Source organism: Amblyomma maculatum, chromosome 2, assembly GCF_055883805.1.
Source record: "Amblyomma maculatum isolate TAMU_Amacu chromosome 2, ASM5588380v1, whole genome shotgun sequence".
Lineage (NCBI taxonomy): Eukaryota > Metazoa > Arthropoda > Arachnida > Ixodida > Ixodidae > Amblyomma > Amblyomma maculatum.
Genome location: NC_139345.1, coordinates 205887525 through 205905323, shown reverse-complemented (window position 1 = coordinate 205905323; position 17799 = coordinate 205887525). Strand labels below are relative to the sequence as shown.

Here is a 17799-nt window from a genome sequence, read left to right as displayed (position 1 = left end):
TTGGTCATCTGTTTGACCTAGATCCATTTAGTGTAGGCGTCGACAATAACAAGAAACGTGCTTCCATCGACCGATCCTGCAAAATCGATATGAATAGCGCGCCAGGGCTCACTTGCCTTCTCGCACTGCGGGACCGGGGGCTTTGGCGGCGCATTTTGGTTGTTCTGGCATATCTGGCAATTTTAAGCACTTCCTTCGATGTCGCTGTCGATTCCAGGCCACCACATAAAGCGTTGGGCGCACTTCTTGATAAAACAATGCTTCGATGGCCTGCGTGAAGCAGTGACATAGCTTGCAAGCGTAATGCTGGTTGGATAACAACTCGTGACCCACAGGTGATGCAACCACTGTGCGTACTTAACTCCGTAGCTCTCTTGTGGTAGTCGTTGACGTTTTCTCCCTTTAGTCGACTCACGTTACCTTCTTGAATGGCGTTGAAAAGCTCCGATAGAAATGGGTCCCCTTGCGTCGACGTAGCAACTGCATTTGGTGTTAGCGGCGACTCTGGCAGTGCCTCGAGCATTAACACGTCTCCCGGGTTAGGCGGTTCTTCGTGGACGGTGCTCAGCGGTAGGCGGCTCAGTGCGTCTGCATTCTGGTGCTTCTTCCCCGATCGGTGTACAAGGTCGTAGTCATAATGCTGACATTTTGATGCGCCAGCGTGTCATGCGTGGTGACAACACCTGCGGTATTAACTTCTGGGGCCCCAAAAAGCCTAAAAGTGGTCTGTTATGAACGTTACTTTTCGCTCAGCAAAGTACTGGCGAAAGTGTTCGGCCGCGTAGACCACAGCAAGCTCCTCGCGATGGAGCTGAGAGTAGTTGCGCGCTGCTGCTGAGAGTGCGGAACACAAACGCAATGGCGCCTCTCTTCCTTGACTGTCAGCTTGTGAAAGAACAGCACCTACGCCGTAGGATGATGCGTCGCAGGCTATGATTAAGGGCTTGCTCTCATCCTAATGTTTGAGGGCTGTACACTGCAAAAGTTGTTTCAGGGCCACGAATGACTCCTGATGGTTTGGCGATCAGGTCCATGGCACCTCGTTTTGCAATAGTTTGTACAGGTCGTTGGCCACTGTTGCTCGTTGTTCTAGGAGCCGGTCATAGAATGTAAAGAGTCCAAGAAAGGGCTGGAGGTTCTGCTTGTTAGTTGGTGCTCGTGCCTCTGTTATTGCTCACATCTTGTCATCAGTTAGACGGATGCCTTCAGCTTCAATTAAGTGATCAAGGAATTTCACCTTGGGTACACAAAACAGCATTTTCCTTGCTTATACACAAGTCTGCGTTAGTTAGCCTTTCGATCACTTGTTCCAAACGTGCAGCATGCTACTCGTCTCATGCTCCTGTGACTATTACATCGTCGAGATACACGCATGTTCCCGGAATTCCGCGAAGTATCGTCTCCATATACATCAGGAAGATTGCTGGGGCTGCTGCTATGCCAAGTGGCAGTGGTTTGACTTTGTAGAGGCCCTTCAGCGTATTGATGGTAAGTAACTGAGATGTTGATTCGCTCACCTTCAGCTGCTGGTACGCTTGCGTAAAGTCCACAAGTGCATGGTGGTGAAAATTTTCCCTCCGCGAAGTGTGACGAGGACTTCCTCCGGCGTTGGCAGCGCGTAGGAGAACGGCTTGGTAAACCTGTTCACGGTGCTTCGGTAGTCTCCGCATAGTCGTAGGGTGCCATTATTCTTCCGAACTACGACGAGTGGTGTTGCCCATTCGGAGCGCTCTGTTGGTTCAATAACGTCTTTTCTTGCAATTTATCAAGTTCCGCTTCTAGTGCAGATCTTAAGGAAAAAGGTACTGGCCTTGCTTTGAAGAATTTAAGGGCTGGCATCGTTGACCAACTCCCGGTCGACAGGATGTTCCTTGTGTCCTGAGATGTCATCGGAGAAGACTGTCTTGTACTTCTCTTGAAGGTATTCCACCACAGACTTCGCTCCAGTGGGAGACACCGCCGATGGTGAACCCAAGTTCGTCAAAGCAGTTCTTTTCCAGTAGGCTGGATCCACTGCTTTTAACAATAACAACTGCTTGCCGTTGTACACAACGTCCACGTCGGCACTAGCCAGTAGCGGCAGGCTCTGACCTGACCACGTCCTGAGGTGCGTGTCGTCATCTTTTAGTCCGGGTGCGCGCTCCGGCCACGTTGTACTCCAAACCAAAATGCAGTATGAAAGTCTGGAATAAAAGAGTACAATAAAGCTAGAGTTTCAGCCACAAATGTATACAGATAAGTGAGCTTATCTGTATAAGGGTGCATGCGGCTCTGGAGTCGACTTCGAACTGGATCAGCTTATTGTGGATCGTCAAGCAGGCCATTATTTTCTGACGCGTGCCGATACTGGCAATGCTTTTTAGATTGTACAGCACTGACGAAGGTGATTCAAACCCTTGCTTCTCAGCTTGTGCCGCGACTTCATAAGCGTCTACGTCATGATTTCGTGACGGGGCTGAATTACCTTGCTTCTGCTTCGTCATACAAGCTTTCTCAATGTGCCCACGCTTGTGGCAAAAGTTGCATGTAGTTGTTTGGAAGCGTCACGTCTGCGGATTAGGCTGTTCGTCACAGCTAGTGCCAACAGTGTTGGACCTTTGGAAGTTTTTTCGAACGTGCCTTCATGTTGTGGCTCTGGTTGTTCGAATTGCTTCTCTGGGGCACTGGCTCGATAGATCGTCGCGTTTGTCTCTGCTGCTGCCCCGCACTTTTCGTTCGCAAGACGATATCATAGGCTTTCATGAACGTCAGGTCCTATTCCGCGAACAGGCGCTGTTGCAAGGACTCGTCACGCAGTCCACATGCGAATCGATCACGCAGCATGATGTCGAAGGGGAGCATTGTGGAGTTAGCCGGCGACAGGGATGACGTTGCTCCGGTTGACTGTTCGGTGGCTGCTGTGCTCGCAGTCAGCGTCCCAAAGTTGCAGTCGGCAGCCAGTCTCTTTAGTGCCGCAAGCAGGCACTAGCAGTTTCTTCCTCCAACTGGTCCCGTCGTTGAAAACGAGCCCAGCGGTAGACTTCAGATGGCTACGGTTCGAAGTGCTTCTTCAGTGCAGCTACGATGTCGTCGTAGGCCACGGCAGCTGGAGTGCTTGGCTGGCCCGGAGCGCAAATGTTGTCGTACGTCTCCTCCCCGCACATTGTAAGCAGGTGGGTCCTTTTCTGGGCATTCTTCATGATGTTGTTCGCCTAAAAGTAGAACTGAAGGCGTCCAAACCAAGATGTCCTTGAGGAACCGTTGAACTCCGGTATCCTTCCAGGAAGCATGAGCGTAGCCATGATTGCTGTACGGCGTAGCTTAATGCTGGGCTCGGATCTGCTTCTCTCGTCGCCACTGTTATGTCCGCAGGTGGCCTGAAGAAACAAGGCGTTTGCGAACGCAAGAAACTGTTTAATAGAGTTCGACTACAGCGGTGCGCGCTGGCGGCCGCTCATCGGCGCGGTCCGAAGTCATCTCTCTGCAGGCACGGCTGGCCGGTGCAGACAGGAGAGAGCTCGGGAGAAAGGAGGGAGGGAATGTAGAGAGGGTCGTTGGTCCTTCGTTCACACGCGCAACCCTTGCGAACACAACACCTCGGCGGGAATCACGCACCGGTTGAGCGGTTCATTGTTCCCCCGTCTCCGCGTCTACTCAAAACACACAAGACGTAAGCCAACCGCGGACATAACGCTTTTCTCTATGAACAACCTATACACATTCGATAGAATAAAATTTACAGAATTCCTGATTTCGTATTTCTTCTCATAGACAATCAGTAAAGTGTCTATAAATAATCTTAAGTTTGTTAATGGGTATTATAGAGACGAAACTGCAAGAGTAATGCACGACTATATATTATAGTCTGTACACCTTGACGAAGGAGTTTTATGAAGTCTGCAGGGTGACTAAAAATGGTGAGGTTCCAACGACGGGAATTTCGGTGCTTACGCGTATGTATGTATGTATTCGCGCATGCGGGTAAGGTGACGATGGACGAACCAAACTGCATATATGACGGCGCGCAGTGGTGCGGGATAGTGAGTGTGACACCGGAGATGACGAAAAGCCCAGATTGGATGATGAAATACACATCGCCTCGAGGAGATGTTATACATCACATCACAAACAAAACAAGAAACAAAAATATCTGGGAGTATGATTCCAGGAAAACTTCTCTTGGAGCACCCACGCTCTTGATCTAAGCAGAACTATCAGGTTCCTATATAGAGTAAGTTCACTTATACCTTTTTGGCGGAACATCTCGCTCTATTGTACTCTCTTTTATTCCAGACTTTCATACTGCATTTTGGTTTGGGGTACAACCACTAGTAAAAATTACTTCCGATTACTAAAATTACAGAAATGTGTGCTTCGGTTATTTGATAGGTATTCTGGACACTCACAAGACTTATCAACAAGTCCACTGTTTGCGAAGTACTCTACTAAGACCTGATAGGTTTATTTTTTCAGGTTATTTCAATATGTGCAAAAACAAACTATGTAACTAGTAATCCTGCCCATACACACACGCTCACCCTTCTCAGACAAGAGCTCAGAAAGCCTCGGACGAGCACAACTTATAGTAAAAAGCATTTAGATTACCAAATTGCAGTACTTTTAAATTAACTGTCACATGATATTGATTTTAGCAAAAGAATGAAGAAAAAACTTAAAGGACTGGCTATTGAAAAAGAAGTTCTACTTTTATTTGCAAATCTTGTGTAGCGTCTGTAAACCAGTGACCTTTCCTGGGTTTTGATGTATGTTACCTTTCGTATATTTTTTGTCTGTACACATGTCCGTCAAGATGACTGAGCTTTGCGTCTTTGTTCATCCATTTTTTTACACCTGTACGGCAATAAGTTTTGTATCTATATTACTGAAGTCTGCATGACAGAGAAGTGTTTTTGGTTGTATTCTACGTGTTTTTCACTTTACTGCTGCCGAACCTATATGCGGAGGGAAGGACTCGTTACGCTAGCAGCCTTTAGCATTCCGTTCGCTTTTTCCTGTATATAGGAAAAAAAACAAACAAACGGTTAAACTGTTATACGACCGCGATATCCTAGAGCGCATGTTTAGTTCTTTTAGAGGTAGGTCACTCGCTATAATGCGCCGTATAAAAAACCGAACGACGCAAGTAGTGCGTCGTTTGAGGTTCGCTTACAGCACGCCTTTCGCTGGTGGAAGGCGCAGTTGGCAGAAGGGACTCAAGAGGCACGACGTACTGTATGCAAATAGGCTCAACAGGTTTATTTTAGTTGGCACTACGCTGCTAGGTGTTAGGGCGAACTAGGCGTTAGCGCGGTGAACCGCTATGAATAACCAGTAGGCCCAATACTAGCCATTTTAGTTATAATTCTTGTCTACCATGAGGATGATAGTAAAGCGAGTGGCGTATACTGCGCCTTTCCTTTCCTGTATACAGAATGCCGGTGAACTTTGAAGCGTTCTGCGGAAGGCTGGTTGTGTTCGACAAGGGGCGCGCGATGTACCGAGTGCGACATTAATGTTCACGCTTGTTGTTGGGAATATAGGAGCAAAGAAAAGAAAATGCACGGACCTGCTAAGGCTGTGTTGCTGAGCCAAACACCTCCGCTGCCTCGTACGCCTCGTGCGGACAGAGGAGAAAATAGAGAAGAAAGAAAAGTAGGCCTTGGAGAGAGAAAGACGCGCGTCGCAACAGCCGTCGTCCGCGACCGAAGCGGTGGTAGGTGCAATAGCGGCCTACAACGGGTACAACCACCGGTTGCATCGTGCCCCCGCTTCACGGCATCGCCTACCGTTCCCAGCCCCGTATGCCCAGGAGCAGCCACCCCTCCCTTAACGCTTTCGCATTTCTTCTTTGTTTTGGAGCGCTCTCCAAATTGCTTAGATGTTTTTGTTTCTGTACGTACATCTCAAAAATTTTGATCATTGTCTGTGGAAATTTTTGGCCGCATGATTGACCGTTGGTGTAATTATTTCATAGGAAAGGAAAGTGCAGTAATTGACACACTTCACAGTGAAAAACTGGACTGTGCCATAGTGTTGGAGAGGGAGGAAAGTGGTAGAGAAAGCAGAAAGAGGTGGTGTAGGAAAGCTACTTAAAATATTTCGACCACTTGAGGATATTTCACTTGCAGTGGCATCACACAGAAACCGGACGCTTTTGCGTTTCACCCTCATCGAAAGGCGATCGTCGTGGTCGAGTTAGAAAGCGGACGCTGCAGTTCAGTAGCCGACAGTCTTAACCACTGACTATGAGTGACAAAGCTTCCTCGTGTGGCACCTACTCCATGCATTGTCCTGGTAAGCGTCCTTGAGCGGAATTAGGCTCCAGGAATCGACCGGCCCCGCCGTCTTCCTCATTCCTTCTTTGTATATCTCTCTTCGCATTGGTAACGAACAAAAAGGTGCCGTCGCAAATTTATACCACACAAAAACTTCCCTTTATTCATTCATTCCACACAAAAACTTCCCTTTATTCATTCATTCTCCATACGTCTCAGTACCGGAACTGCCTTCCTCTATCTGTAACTTCCACTGTTGATCATTCGCGTTTTCGCAGTGCCTTATCTAAAATTAGGAAAGTACAATTTGTAAGAAAATTTTATAACATTGTATAAATAGAAACCATTCATACCTGTATTTGCCTTTTCTAACCACTAACCTATGTAATGCTTTTTGCCCTGAGTGTATCGCAAATAAACAAAGAAATAAATGAAAGGTGCGTGCCCTGAATGAAATGGCGATTTTCACTAGTAGATTTCGAGCGGGTAGCGGAATCCGAGCCAGAGCTGCCGAATCTGGCACAGATGGACGCATGCTTATTGGACTCAAGCAAAACACAGACCTGCTTGGACCGAGAGCGGGATGCTAACTCTGATGCGCAACGGATTTCGGATCTGCGCGCATATTCCTTACGATCACCAGCGATAGCGGCAATGTTGAGCAGTTTCGTGCAGCAATCTGCGAGCTTAACCGCATTGTGTCAATAGTCAATTTTTGATGCTTTTCGGCAGTCCACACTTTTTTATTTGGTTGCAACGCGAGCAGCGCGAAGCTAGCCAATCTCGGAGTACTATGCCATTCAGACTACCAAAGACAGCTTCGAAAGAGATGTACGAAATGACTGTGGTCTTGGCCGCCGCGATTCGTAGATAGCGAAAACCACCACGCATTTTGAGAGGCGCGGTATGAGAGGACGCTTCTACTGGTGCTTGCCTATAGTGCGGAGCGTAAGAAGCGCACGCAGCGGTGTTCCTCGTCGCTGCTCTGCGCTCGCCTTTTAAAGGCCCACTGTCCACCCTCCGGTCGAAAATATTTTCTTCCCCGGTGACTTTAAGACTTCGCCCCTAGAACTCAAGGCCGCAAAATGTTTTTGAAAAGAGTAGCTAATAACGCAGTTACAGCCACCTCAATCACCCGATTCTGTCCTGTTTCTCTCCTTCCATTCCCTCGCAAAGGTTTTTCACTCTCCTACCCGGTCGTCCAGCCTCCGCAAGACAAATTCCCCTTCTTCCTCCGCGTTTGGCGGGAGGTGGGGCAAGGGACTCCGCCTGCGCGAAAAAAAAAAAAGAAAACGAGCGAGGGAGCGCGCGCCTCTGGATTCAGTCGGGTCATGGCGAGGGAAAAGCGCGCAGCGAGCCGTAGACACCCATCCTTCTCCCGTCAGTCAGCGAGACGGACCAATGGACGTTGTTCTCAGAAAGCACATCATAACTGTGGCTCGACGGGCCAGCGCAGGGAACGGGGAAGCTGGCTTCCCGAAGGAGAGCATGAGAGAGGTTTGATTTGTAATTTCGTTGCTTTGCGGCGTGCGTGTCACTGTAGCATTTTGCACAGACTATCTCCGGTACCTGATCGAAACACTGGGCTCCTTTGCCTAAAAGGTCCTTTTCTGGAAAGTAGCCCTTTAAATTTGCCAAAAGAAAAGTGAAGCAAATGAAAATTGGGGCAGTGATCACGTCCATTGACGTCGAACAGCAAATACGCAACGAAGAGATATTTCAACAAGAAAATACTGTTCCCAGTTGTAGCGCTCATTTGAGTGTAGCAATCAGGCTTCCACCATTAATACGCGCCATGTACGCTTGGGGCCTCAAAACGTCGCTTATGAATACATCGAATGTGGTCGCTTGAATGTTGTTAAGGTGCACAATATTCCGCCTAATGTGTTCGCTGCTGGACGATGCATTGTGGCTTATTGCGCATTGGCTAGAATCAAAAGCCTCTCAAATTTTAGATGACTCTTACTGTGCACGTTTAAAAGCCTGGCGCTTACCATACAGCTACTGAAAAACTTAGATACTGCTTTATGGAGAACTCCTTCGGGCTATATTTTTAATTAGAATCTTGGCTTTTGCCTGTTGGTCACATTGCATGATAATACGCATGCATTTTAAGACTGAGGCTGTTCATATAGAATTTGACCTAAAACTTAAACGCTCTAGCTTAGTAACTGCAGTTTGCCATCACCACATTTGAGAACAATTTTGCATTCAAGTAATTACAAATGGCAGATCTATTGGTAAATTGTGTCTAGCTATGGGATGGCAGCACCACTCCCCTTGGGTTTCTCTCGCCAGCGGACAGGTGTCTGCTTGCATTACATTGCATGACTTTGTGTTGCGTGGCAGTGCTTTGTAGCCGGGGCGCTATGCGGCGTATCCTTCGTGTGCCAGCGTTTGGTGGTCGTCTGCATCTCCTCAAGATCTAAGTTCCGGACGTCAGGGTTGTCCACCCCTCAATGCCTTCGCCCAGCTGCCATCGAGACATCTTCAGATGTTTCGTCCACACTTGATGAGCTATGCATCCCGTGGCGGTGCAGTGGTTAGGGCGGTACTGTTTTAAACAAGGATGCACCATCGAATCTCGACAACGGCGACCGCTTTTCGATGAAGGCGAGGCGCCCTTGTGCGGTGCGCAGTCAGGGCTCGTTGAAGAACCCCAGGTCGTCGAAGTGTTTGGAGAACTCGATACACCTTCTGATGCTTTGTCCCCATTTGATGAACTATGCACCCCGTGGCGGTTATATGGCGTTTCCCATATCCCGAGCTGTTTTGGGACGTTAAAGCCCATGAATCAAACCAGAGTTGATGACATACGATTTTTGGATGGTGTGAAACGCTTGTGTTGCTGGTGTCGGTCAGTGTACTGGGAGTATATAATCGTTTTGTTTTCTCCTAATCCAGACATCCACGAGTCCAGGTGCCTCCGCTTCGGGCGCCTCCAGGACGGTAAGTCCAGTTCAGAAGGACGAGGCGGCTGCAGAACTTGAGTCGGGGTTTTGCTTGTTCCTCATGCTTGCGCAGTCCACCGACGAGACTACTCCGGGTTCCAAGGCGTCGGCACGCACTCGCAACCAAAGTGTCAGCTGTCTGCTGAACATCCTCAGTGACACGTCTATCGCCAACATTTTCCAGGTGAAGAGCGCATAGATGCACTGTTGATAATTATCTGCCAGTATTGTGCCATCTGTGTCGACAGTTGTTCTGCCTGGCCGCTCCCTGCTCTACCAGAGACTAATGGTGTTTCCTCTATAGCACTACTGTCATGAGGCTAATATCCTCCAGTTATATAATTTGCTGAGACCTCACTGCTCTGTAAGCTCGTGATCATTTGGTTAGAGAGCTCAGATTGCGCAGCAAGTATTGAAGTTCGTCGTAAATGCGTGGGCTTATTGTCTGAAATGCTGTGGGCATCGTACGCGGCAGAAATGATACCCGCTAAACTTGTATATTGCGTGCTTGTGCGAACAGCGTGGAAGTGGCCCAAGCACGAAGCTTTAAGGCTTTTACGTTGTGGTAGCGGCAAAAATACTCTAGTAGGCACACAGACTTGCTGCGCCTGTACTAGGTAGGTAATAAAAACGTTTATAACCTTTGCTAACTTTTATAATCTCCTTGATCTGGACCAGTCCCCTTGTTCAGTGCTCTTTTTGATACTATGTACTCAAGTTCTTCCTCTCGTTCTACATAAATGTATAATGTGCTATTGACGGCATTTTAAAATATGCAGCGACATGAAAGGTAAAAGCCAGTTGCAGAAAGAGGCGTTTTTTTTGGTCCACGTCTACTTTATCACGTCGACTTTATATTCTCAAACAGTGAGGGTGCCGGAGGGAACACACGAACGGACAGGCGTAGCTCTAAAGTTAACTCTTTATTGAGCTGACTTGCGCCAGAAAAGAACTAAGCAACACGGCGGCGGCTAGCAGCAAGCGTGTTCAATGGTCGTATTCGTATAACTACAGAATACCCTGTACTATCAGTAATTCTCACCTTAAAGGCGCCAAGTAAACACTGTGAAAACTCCCCAGAGAGAAATACAATGATTTGAAACAGAGTGGGGATGCAGTCACGCACGGCTGCAATTACTAGAAATAAAATCCCAGCCCATCTTGCGCGTGTGCCAGCGGAATGAAGTGTAACGTACGAAAGGAGCACGGCTTCGTGATGACCTAGTAAAACATATCAAATAGTTAGAAAACAGGAAAAAGCGTGCCTACCAGGTCAGTCGTATTTAGTAATAATTAACCAGACGCGCAAATTTTGCGTCCTCTCACACTCGCAGGATTTGTGCGCTTGAGGTTTATATTTGTTGTACCTAGGTACTGCATAAAAATGACAGGGGTGCGTTAACTCACTTCACGTGTGGAAATGCGAAAGCTCTATAAGTTCCGTGCCTGGTTCTGTTATGACCTAGTGCTGCATTTTCCGCCATCCGTTGCTATTCCCACGTGTTGAACTTCTTAACCATAGAGGTTTGTCGCATGTAGCTGTGACGTCGTGAACTCGTTGCTGACTTCAAGTCTATATTCGCATCACGGGGTTAGTGGATGACATCCTCACTAGCACGATAAGCTGTTATCCTTATGTCAAGATATTCCTATACTTAACTAATACTATGTTATGAGTCATGTTATTAGTATCTAATTTGGTAATGTCGTATGGTTAGCGTTAGTGTTGTACTAAATTCCCTTTGAGTTACGTGTTCAGTCTTATCGATCTTATTGCTTATCATGTAGTTAATCATCACTAACTACCACTATAATTTAGTTAACTATCATTAAAATCCCCTTTATGGATCACTGCCTTGTGGCGGAGGGGCTTGCGAAACTCGATGAAGTCGTGAGCTCTGCTGTGTAGGGCCACCCAAGATAGACAGGTCACGGCAGCGAGTTCTGACAAGATGTGATTCACTGAAGAAGGTAATGGCAACTCACTCCAGTATTTCCTGCCAAGAAACCCCTATGGCCAGTCATAATAGCATAATTGATATGGCGCCGAAAGATGAGCCCCCCAGGTTGGAAGGCGTCCCACATGTTACTGGTAATGAACAAAGTGCGATTCCTTGTAGCTCCAGGACGAATGAAGCGGCTGGGCTAAAGCCAAAAGGACGCTCAGTTGTGGATGTGTCGGGAAGCGACCGGAAAGTCCGATGTTGAAAGGAGATATATCACATAGCAACATGGGATGTAAGATCTATGACGCAAGGTAAACTGGATGTCGTCAAGCGAGAAATGTACAGATTGAACATTGATATCTTAGGTATCAGCGAGCTCAAGTGGACCGGAATGGGAGAATTTAATTCCGGCGACCATTATGTCTTTTATTGTGGGCACGAATCCAGGAGAAGGAATGGGGTCGCTCTCATAGTGAACAGAAGAATGGGAAAAGCAGTGCTAGGGTACAACCCCAAAAACGACCGAATGATTTCACTTCGGATCCAAGGTCACCCTTTCAACATAACAGTTATTAAAGTCTATGCACCAACCACTACTGCTGAAGAAGCTGACATTCAGAGATTTTATGCTGACCTGCAATGCCTTTTAGACCGCACTCCATCATCAGGCGTCCTTTTTCTCATAGTAGACTGGAATGCTAAGGTGGGGAGTGAAGAAATATTCGGAAATACAGGCAAGTTCGGTCTTGATGAGCCAAATGAAGCTGGGCAGAGGCTAGTAGAGTTTTGTCTAGAAAACAACCTGACTATAGCGAATACTCATTTTTAACAGCACAAGAGGCGCTTGTACACACGGACTTCACCGTGCGGTCTGTACAGGAATCAGATTGATTATATTCTTTGCCGGCAGAGATGGAGAAGCGCTATACAAGCAGTAAAAATAAGGCCTGGAGCCGATTGTGGCACCGATCGTCAGCTTCTTGTTGCCAAATTTAAGCTTCGATTGAGGAAAACGCAGAAAACTAGAAGGCCTTTCAGGTATGATCTGGATCCAATTCCACCAGAATATGCCGTGGAAGTGAGGAATCGATTTCAAGAACTAGATCTAGACGACAGAGAGCCTGAATAGATATGGACTGATGTTCGTGATATAATACAAGAAGTTGCTACTAAGGCAGTTTCAAAGCAAAAGAAATGCAAGAAAGCAAACTGGTTATCTGAAGAGGCTTTGCAAATAGCTGAGGAAAGCAGGATGGCAAAAGTTATGGGAGAAAGAGAAAGATACAAGGTTCTCAACGCGAATTTTCAGAATATAGCAAGGAGAAATAAGAATGCTTCCTGAACATGCCTGCCAAGCAGTTGAGGACAACAGCCAATTGAGGAACACAAGAGCTCTGTATAAGACAATCAAAGATATCAAAGGAAGCTTCTGTGCAAAGCTGGGCGTGATAAAGGACAAACGAGGCAGGGACCTCAATGAAGCCTCAATGATAAAGAAGAAGTGGCAGGAATACACAGATGAACTGTACAAGAAGGACCCTGATGTGCAAACCCAACATAAGACGGTTGTGATCACTGGTCTCGAGCCGGGCATCCTGAAGAGTGAAGCGGAATGGATGGCATTCCAGCTAAGTTGCTTCAACACCTTAACCATGACGCTGTTAACGTTCTGTATACATTATGTCAGCAAATTTGGACAACCCTGCAGTGGCCACAGGATTGGAGGAGGTCAGTTTACATCCCCATTTTAAAGAAAGGCAGTGCCAAAGATTGTTCCAACTACCGCACGATCGCGCTTATTTCGCATGCTAGCAAGGTGATGTTGAAAATCCTCCAAGGCAGGCTGCAGCTGTATGTGGATCGGGAGCTCCAGGACGTGCAAGCTGGGTTTCGCAAGGGCAGATTATCTAGAGACCAGATTGCCAACCGTCGTTGGATCGTGGAAAAAGCAAGAGAGTTTCAGAAACCCATCAACTTCTGCTTTATTGATTATGCGAAAGCATTTGACTGCGTAGATCACAGCAGATTATGGCAAACTCTCCAAGAGATGGGAGTTCCAAATCACCTCATCTGTCTCCTCAGGAACCTGTATGAAGTACAAGAGGCCGCAGTCAGAACTGGGCATGGTTCGATTGAGAAAGCAGTGAGACAAGGCTGCATACTGTCGCCCTGCCTATTTAACCTATATGGTGACTGCATCATGAGGAAGGCCGATCTGGACGAGTCTTCAGCTGGAGTGAAGATTGCTGGAAAGCGTATCAACAACCTTAGATATGCGGATGATACCACTTTATTGGCAGAAAGTGAAGGGGAACTCAAGAGACTTCTGATGCGCGTACAAGAAGAGAGTGAGGAGTTTGGGCTTAAACTGAACATTAAACAGACAAAGATCATGGCATCTTGCCTTATCAAGTCCTGGAGCATCAAGGGACAAGAAGTGGAAGCTGTGACAAATTTTCTCTTCTTGGGCTCCAAGATTACCCAGGAAAGAGACTGCAGCCATGAAATTAAGAAACGCCTGTTTCTGGAAAAGAGAGCCATGGCCAAGATCTATATAACTCGTGCTATGGTCTTTCCAGTTGTGATGTATGGATGCGAGAGTTGGACTGTGAAGAAGGATGGCCGCCGAAGAATTGACGCGTTTGAATTGTGGTGCTGGCGGAGACTCTTGAGAGTTCCTTGGACTGCCAGAAGATCAAATCAGTCGATATTGTCAACCATAAACCCTGACATCTCAATTGGAGGGCCAAATTATAAAGTTAAAGCTCAGCTACTTCGGTCATCTGATGAGAAGAGAGGAGTCGCTGGAGAAAGATTTAATGTTGGAAAAGGTTGATGGTCACTGGATAAGGGGTAGGCAGTGAACGCGATGGGTAGATGACATCCTCGAGGCGCTGCAGATGAAGTTATGTGATGTTAGGAAGATAGTGAGAGACCGGAAAGCATGGCGTGATATGGTCCATAGGGTCACGAAGTGTCAGACACGACTGTACGACTGAACTGATCATTAAAATCACTGTCCCGTCAGTAAATATGCAATGTCAAAACGTATTATTATTATGATTATAACCTTTAGTGTCGACCCAATTCACACCGAGTTACGTCGTCACTATCTTATGCCATTTTTATATCATTATCGTGTAGCAGCAGGACTGATCTGACGCAGCACACGCAGCGTCAGCCGCTGATGACGACGACACCGAGGTGCAAGTAAATTGAGCCCTGATCTTCTGCCGGTGTCTCGTGCTTTGCAGTTATGGCTGGCTCAAGGCATCATAGCGTACCGTAACGCTTCACTCAATAAATCATCTTTTATCTTAGTTTCGGCGGCCTGATACTGGTTGGCGCCGCAGACTGGTGACTACTGACAGCCGCTACAACATCCACTCGCGCCATGTCTCCCACAAGTATTCGTTTCATGCGATGTCACTGGTATTAGAGATAGCTTGGCTGGTTTGGGTTATGAGGTTTTACATCCGAAAGCAACTGGCTGCGAGAGACGGCCTATAGTGGAGGGCTCCGGAAATTTCGACCACCTGTGGTTCTTCAACGTGCACTGACATCGTACAGTTAACGCGCGCGTCGCTTTCGTCTTCATCGAAAAACTCCCGCCGCGACCGGGATTCGACCCCGCTCGTTGGGCACAGTAGTCGAGCGCCCTAACCACTACACCACCACGGTGAGGCAAAACTAGATTAGGGTTCTTTCCTCACGCTGATTATTTTTAAAACTTAGCCTATATTCTCCTGCCTACGTACAGTCTTTGCCAAAAATGTAGACAAATGCATTTCTACTGCTCCGAATCTCTAGATGGTAAGATGTTTTGTCCTATCCTTTCCGACTAGAAGAATCTCCACTAATGCTAAATGAGCGCCACTACAAGGCTCAGAGCGCCACTACACGGCTTTGGCAAGCACTCGCAGATTATGACTGGCAGATTACCGGTATCGCTCAAGAGGAAAGTATACATTAGTTGCATCTTACCTGTATTGACCTATGGAGCTGAAACGTGAAGGCTAACAAAGAGGGTTATACTTAAGTTGAGGACAACGCAGAGGGCTATGGAATGTGAAATTGTAGGGGTAACCTTAAGGGATAGGAAACGTGAAGAGTGGGACAGAGAAATAACTCAAGTTACTGACATTCTAGTGGAAATCAAGAAGAAATGGGCATGGGCAAGACATATACTGGGACGAGAGTATAACCGATGGTCGCTTAGGGTAACAAACTGAATTCCAATGGAAGGAAAGCGTAGCAGGGGGCGGCAGAAAGTTAAGTGGGCAGATGAGGTTAAGTAGTTCGCAGGGATTAAGTTCATGCAGCTAGCCCACGACCAGCTTGATTGGAGGAATATGGGAGAGGCCTTCGCCCCGCTGTGGGTATAGTCAGGCTCAGAAGTAGATCCCCTGGGTTGTGCACGTTTGACAAAGGCTGTACATATCCCAGCGACGAGGTCATCCGAACCACAGTTGTTTCACATGAATGTTTTCTATGCCCATCCAGCTTTGAAACTCCCAGCGACACAGCTGTGGCTATACGAAATTAAGAATCTACAGGAGCGTTAAAAGCTGCCTTAGCTGCTTATCGCTGGCATATACTGGTTCGCGAATCATCCCAGCCCTTGGCAATGGTTTATATTTCGTGCTCGCTGGATAGCATTACGTGTGTGCCGCAATTTGTACTATGCCCTAGTATTTTTCATTTAATTTGTTCATTCACGAATATTTGTGCACTTGATGTTTAATGCTCCGGAACGTCTAAATTATTGTTAGGTCTTTTATTTTGCATATTTTCCCTTGGCGCAAAGCAGTAAAACGTTTATATGATATACTCTGCTTTTATGCACCTGCAGTGAATGTAGGTATATATATGTATAAATATCAATAATTGGCCAAAGCCGATAACAACGCCTCCGTAATGCCTGCTCACGGTCCCTGTAATGCATCCCTGCGCTGTCCCGTTGTCTTCCCGAGATCTCGGCAACCCAATCCTCAGCTTTTGCTCGCCAGGTAAACAGGTAGTTCACTACATCCGGTATTGATCACCTCCCAAGCGCAGAAATTTCACCTCATCCCTGAAAGTGCCGTCAACGTACGAGACATCCACTCAGCACTGCCTGCCTCGGACCCATTTGGCAGGTTGGCTGCTGTTCTCACAAAAGGAAGAGTCGCTTTGGAACCTTACCACCGGCAGCAACTCATCAACGAAGAACTGGGTGACCGCAAACCTACACAGTTGCTGCAGCGGCCAATAGTTCCTGAGCGACAAAACTGCTTGCTACCTTCGATCAATCCTTCCTGCTCGAGCTATTCCTTCAGCGCTTGCCTTCTAGTCCGCATGGTGATCGTGCTTGCCCATGGGTTAGTTTCTGAAGAAGGTCGCTTAGCTTCCTGACTTTGTGATGGACGTGTCCTTTTTTACGGCTTTTAAAGGCGCCTAGCCACCTCCAATTCGACATCACTGATTGGACCTCCAAGGTCTTCCGGACGAGTTGCATGTCAAGATCACACCTCTGTCCAACCAGATCGCTCACACTGTCATCTTCGCGCTTTTAGCTCACCCTAATGTCGCCAAACAACACCTCGCTGACGTAGCGTTGCATAACCTCTTGAAGCCGGGGAGTACTGGCACAACTCGATCTTCAGCGAAGCTGGGAATCGGTGTATCCTCCCTGTCGATTCCGTGTAAACTTCCCCGACACTAATATATGCAGAAAGTGGTGTCGGCATGGAGACTAGCCGCTTATTCTTCATTCGGGACAATTCCGGCCTCCTTTGGCTTGCCGCTATGGGGAAAAGGAGATCGTCAGTCTTACGCCGAAGCCTTGCATCATCAGCCTCTATCCGCTCTAGACCCATCACTACAAGTCGCAAACCCCACCCCAATCACCACGTACGGAGAGCATTCTCTCACATGAAACCGGTGTCTCCGCAATGTATTTCGATGAGTTTTCCTCGACGTGGACATGCGAGACCCGAACCTAGGAGTTAACTTCCTACGTCTACCTACTGGTTTCTTTGCCACAAGCGGCCGGTTGCCCATCTCCGCCATCTTCCTTTGCCTATCCTCAAAACCGCCGCGTATCATTCCGGCTCCCAGCTTCACCGGACTACTTTACTAGCAACAGGGGGTTGAGCAGCCTCTTTTATCACAAGTGGCATCAGCCGATGATAACAGCACAGAAGTGCAATCGAATGGAGCCTGTGCCTCGAATTTTGGCTGGCCCAATGCATCACAGCATGCCCCAACGCATGTCTCAGTAAGTCAACTATTTTCCTAATTGCACCGACCTCATACTGCGTCGTGTAACAATCACGAAGGAGCAGTAACAAAATGTATTATTAACTATCACTATATTATCAGTAACTATAAAATCTGAAGACATCTTGTGATCGCCGTTATATATTGACTAAAATTCCTGTTGAGGTACGTTATCAACCTTACTTAATCTCATTATCAGTAATATTTGTTGTTAATTGCCCAGTTAAGGTTATTTATAATTTTTGCTGGGTCATTAAGACACATCTCGGGGTGACGCTTCTTGATGCCACCCATGGCCCAAGAAGTTCTTTCGCATTAATACATTTTGAGAACCTGCTATATGGGGTCAACGTTGTTTAAAAATTTTACACAGCCCAGGTCTTTCAA

The 17799-nt window shown here is 47.2% G+C and overlaps 1 protein-coding gene across 1 annotated transcript in view; it reads left to right on the top strand.

Annotated features, from left to right (window-relative positions):
* LOC146201111 (glycogenin-1-like) overlaps positions 1-17799 on the top strand; it is a 125678-nt gene that overhangs the window by 99943 nt on the left and 7936 nt on the right. Inside the window, exons 6-7 of the mRNA XM_084592494.1 lie at positions 9159-9203; positions 9279-9389. Of these exons, the coding sequence (XP_084448620.1) occupies positions 9159-9203; positions 9279-9389 (156 nt within the window). The remainder of the gene's footprint in view (positions 1-9158; positions 9204-9278; positions 9390-17799) is intronic.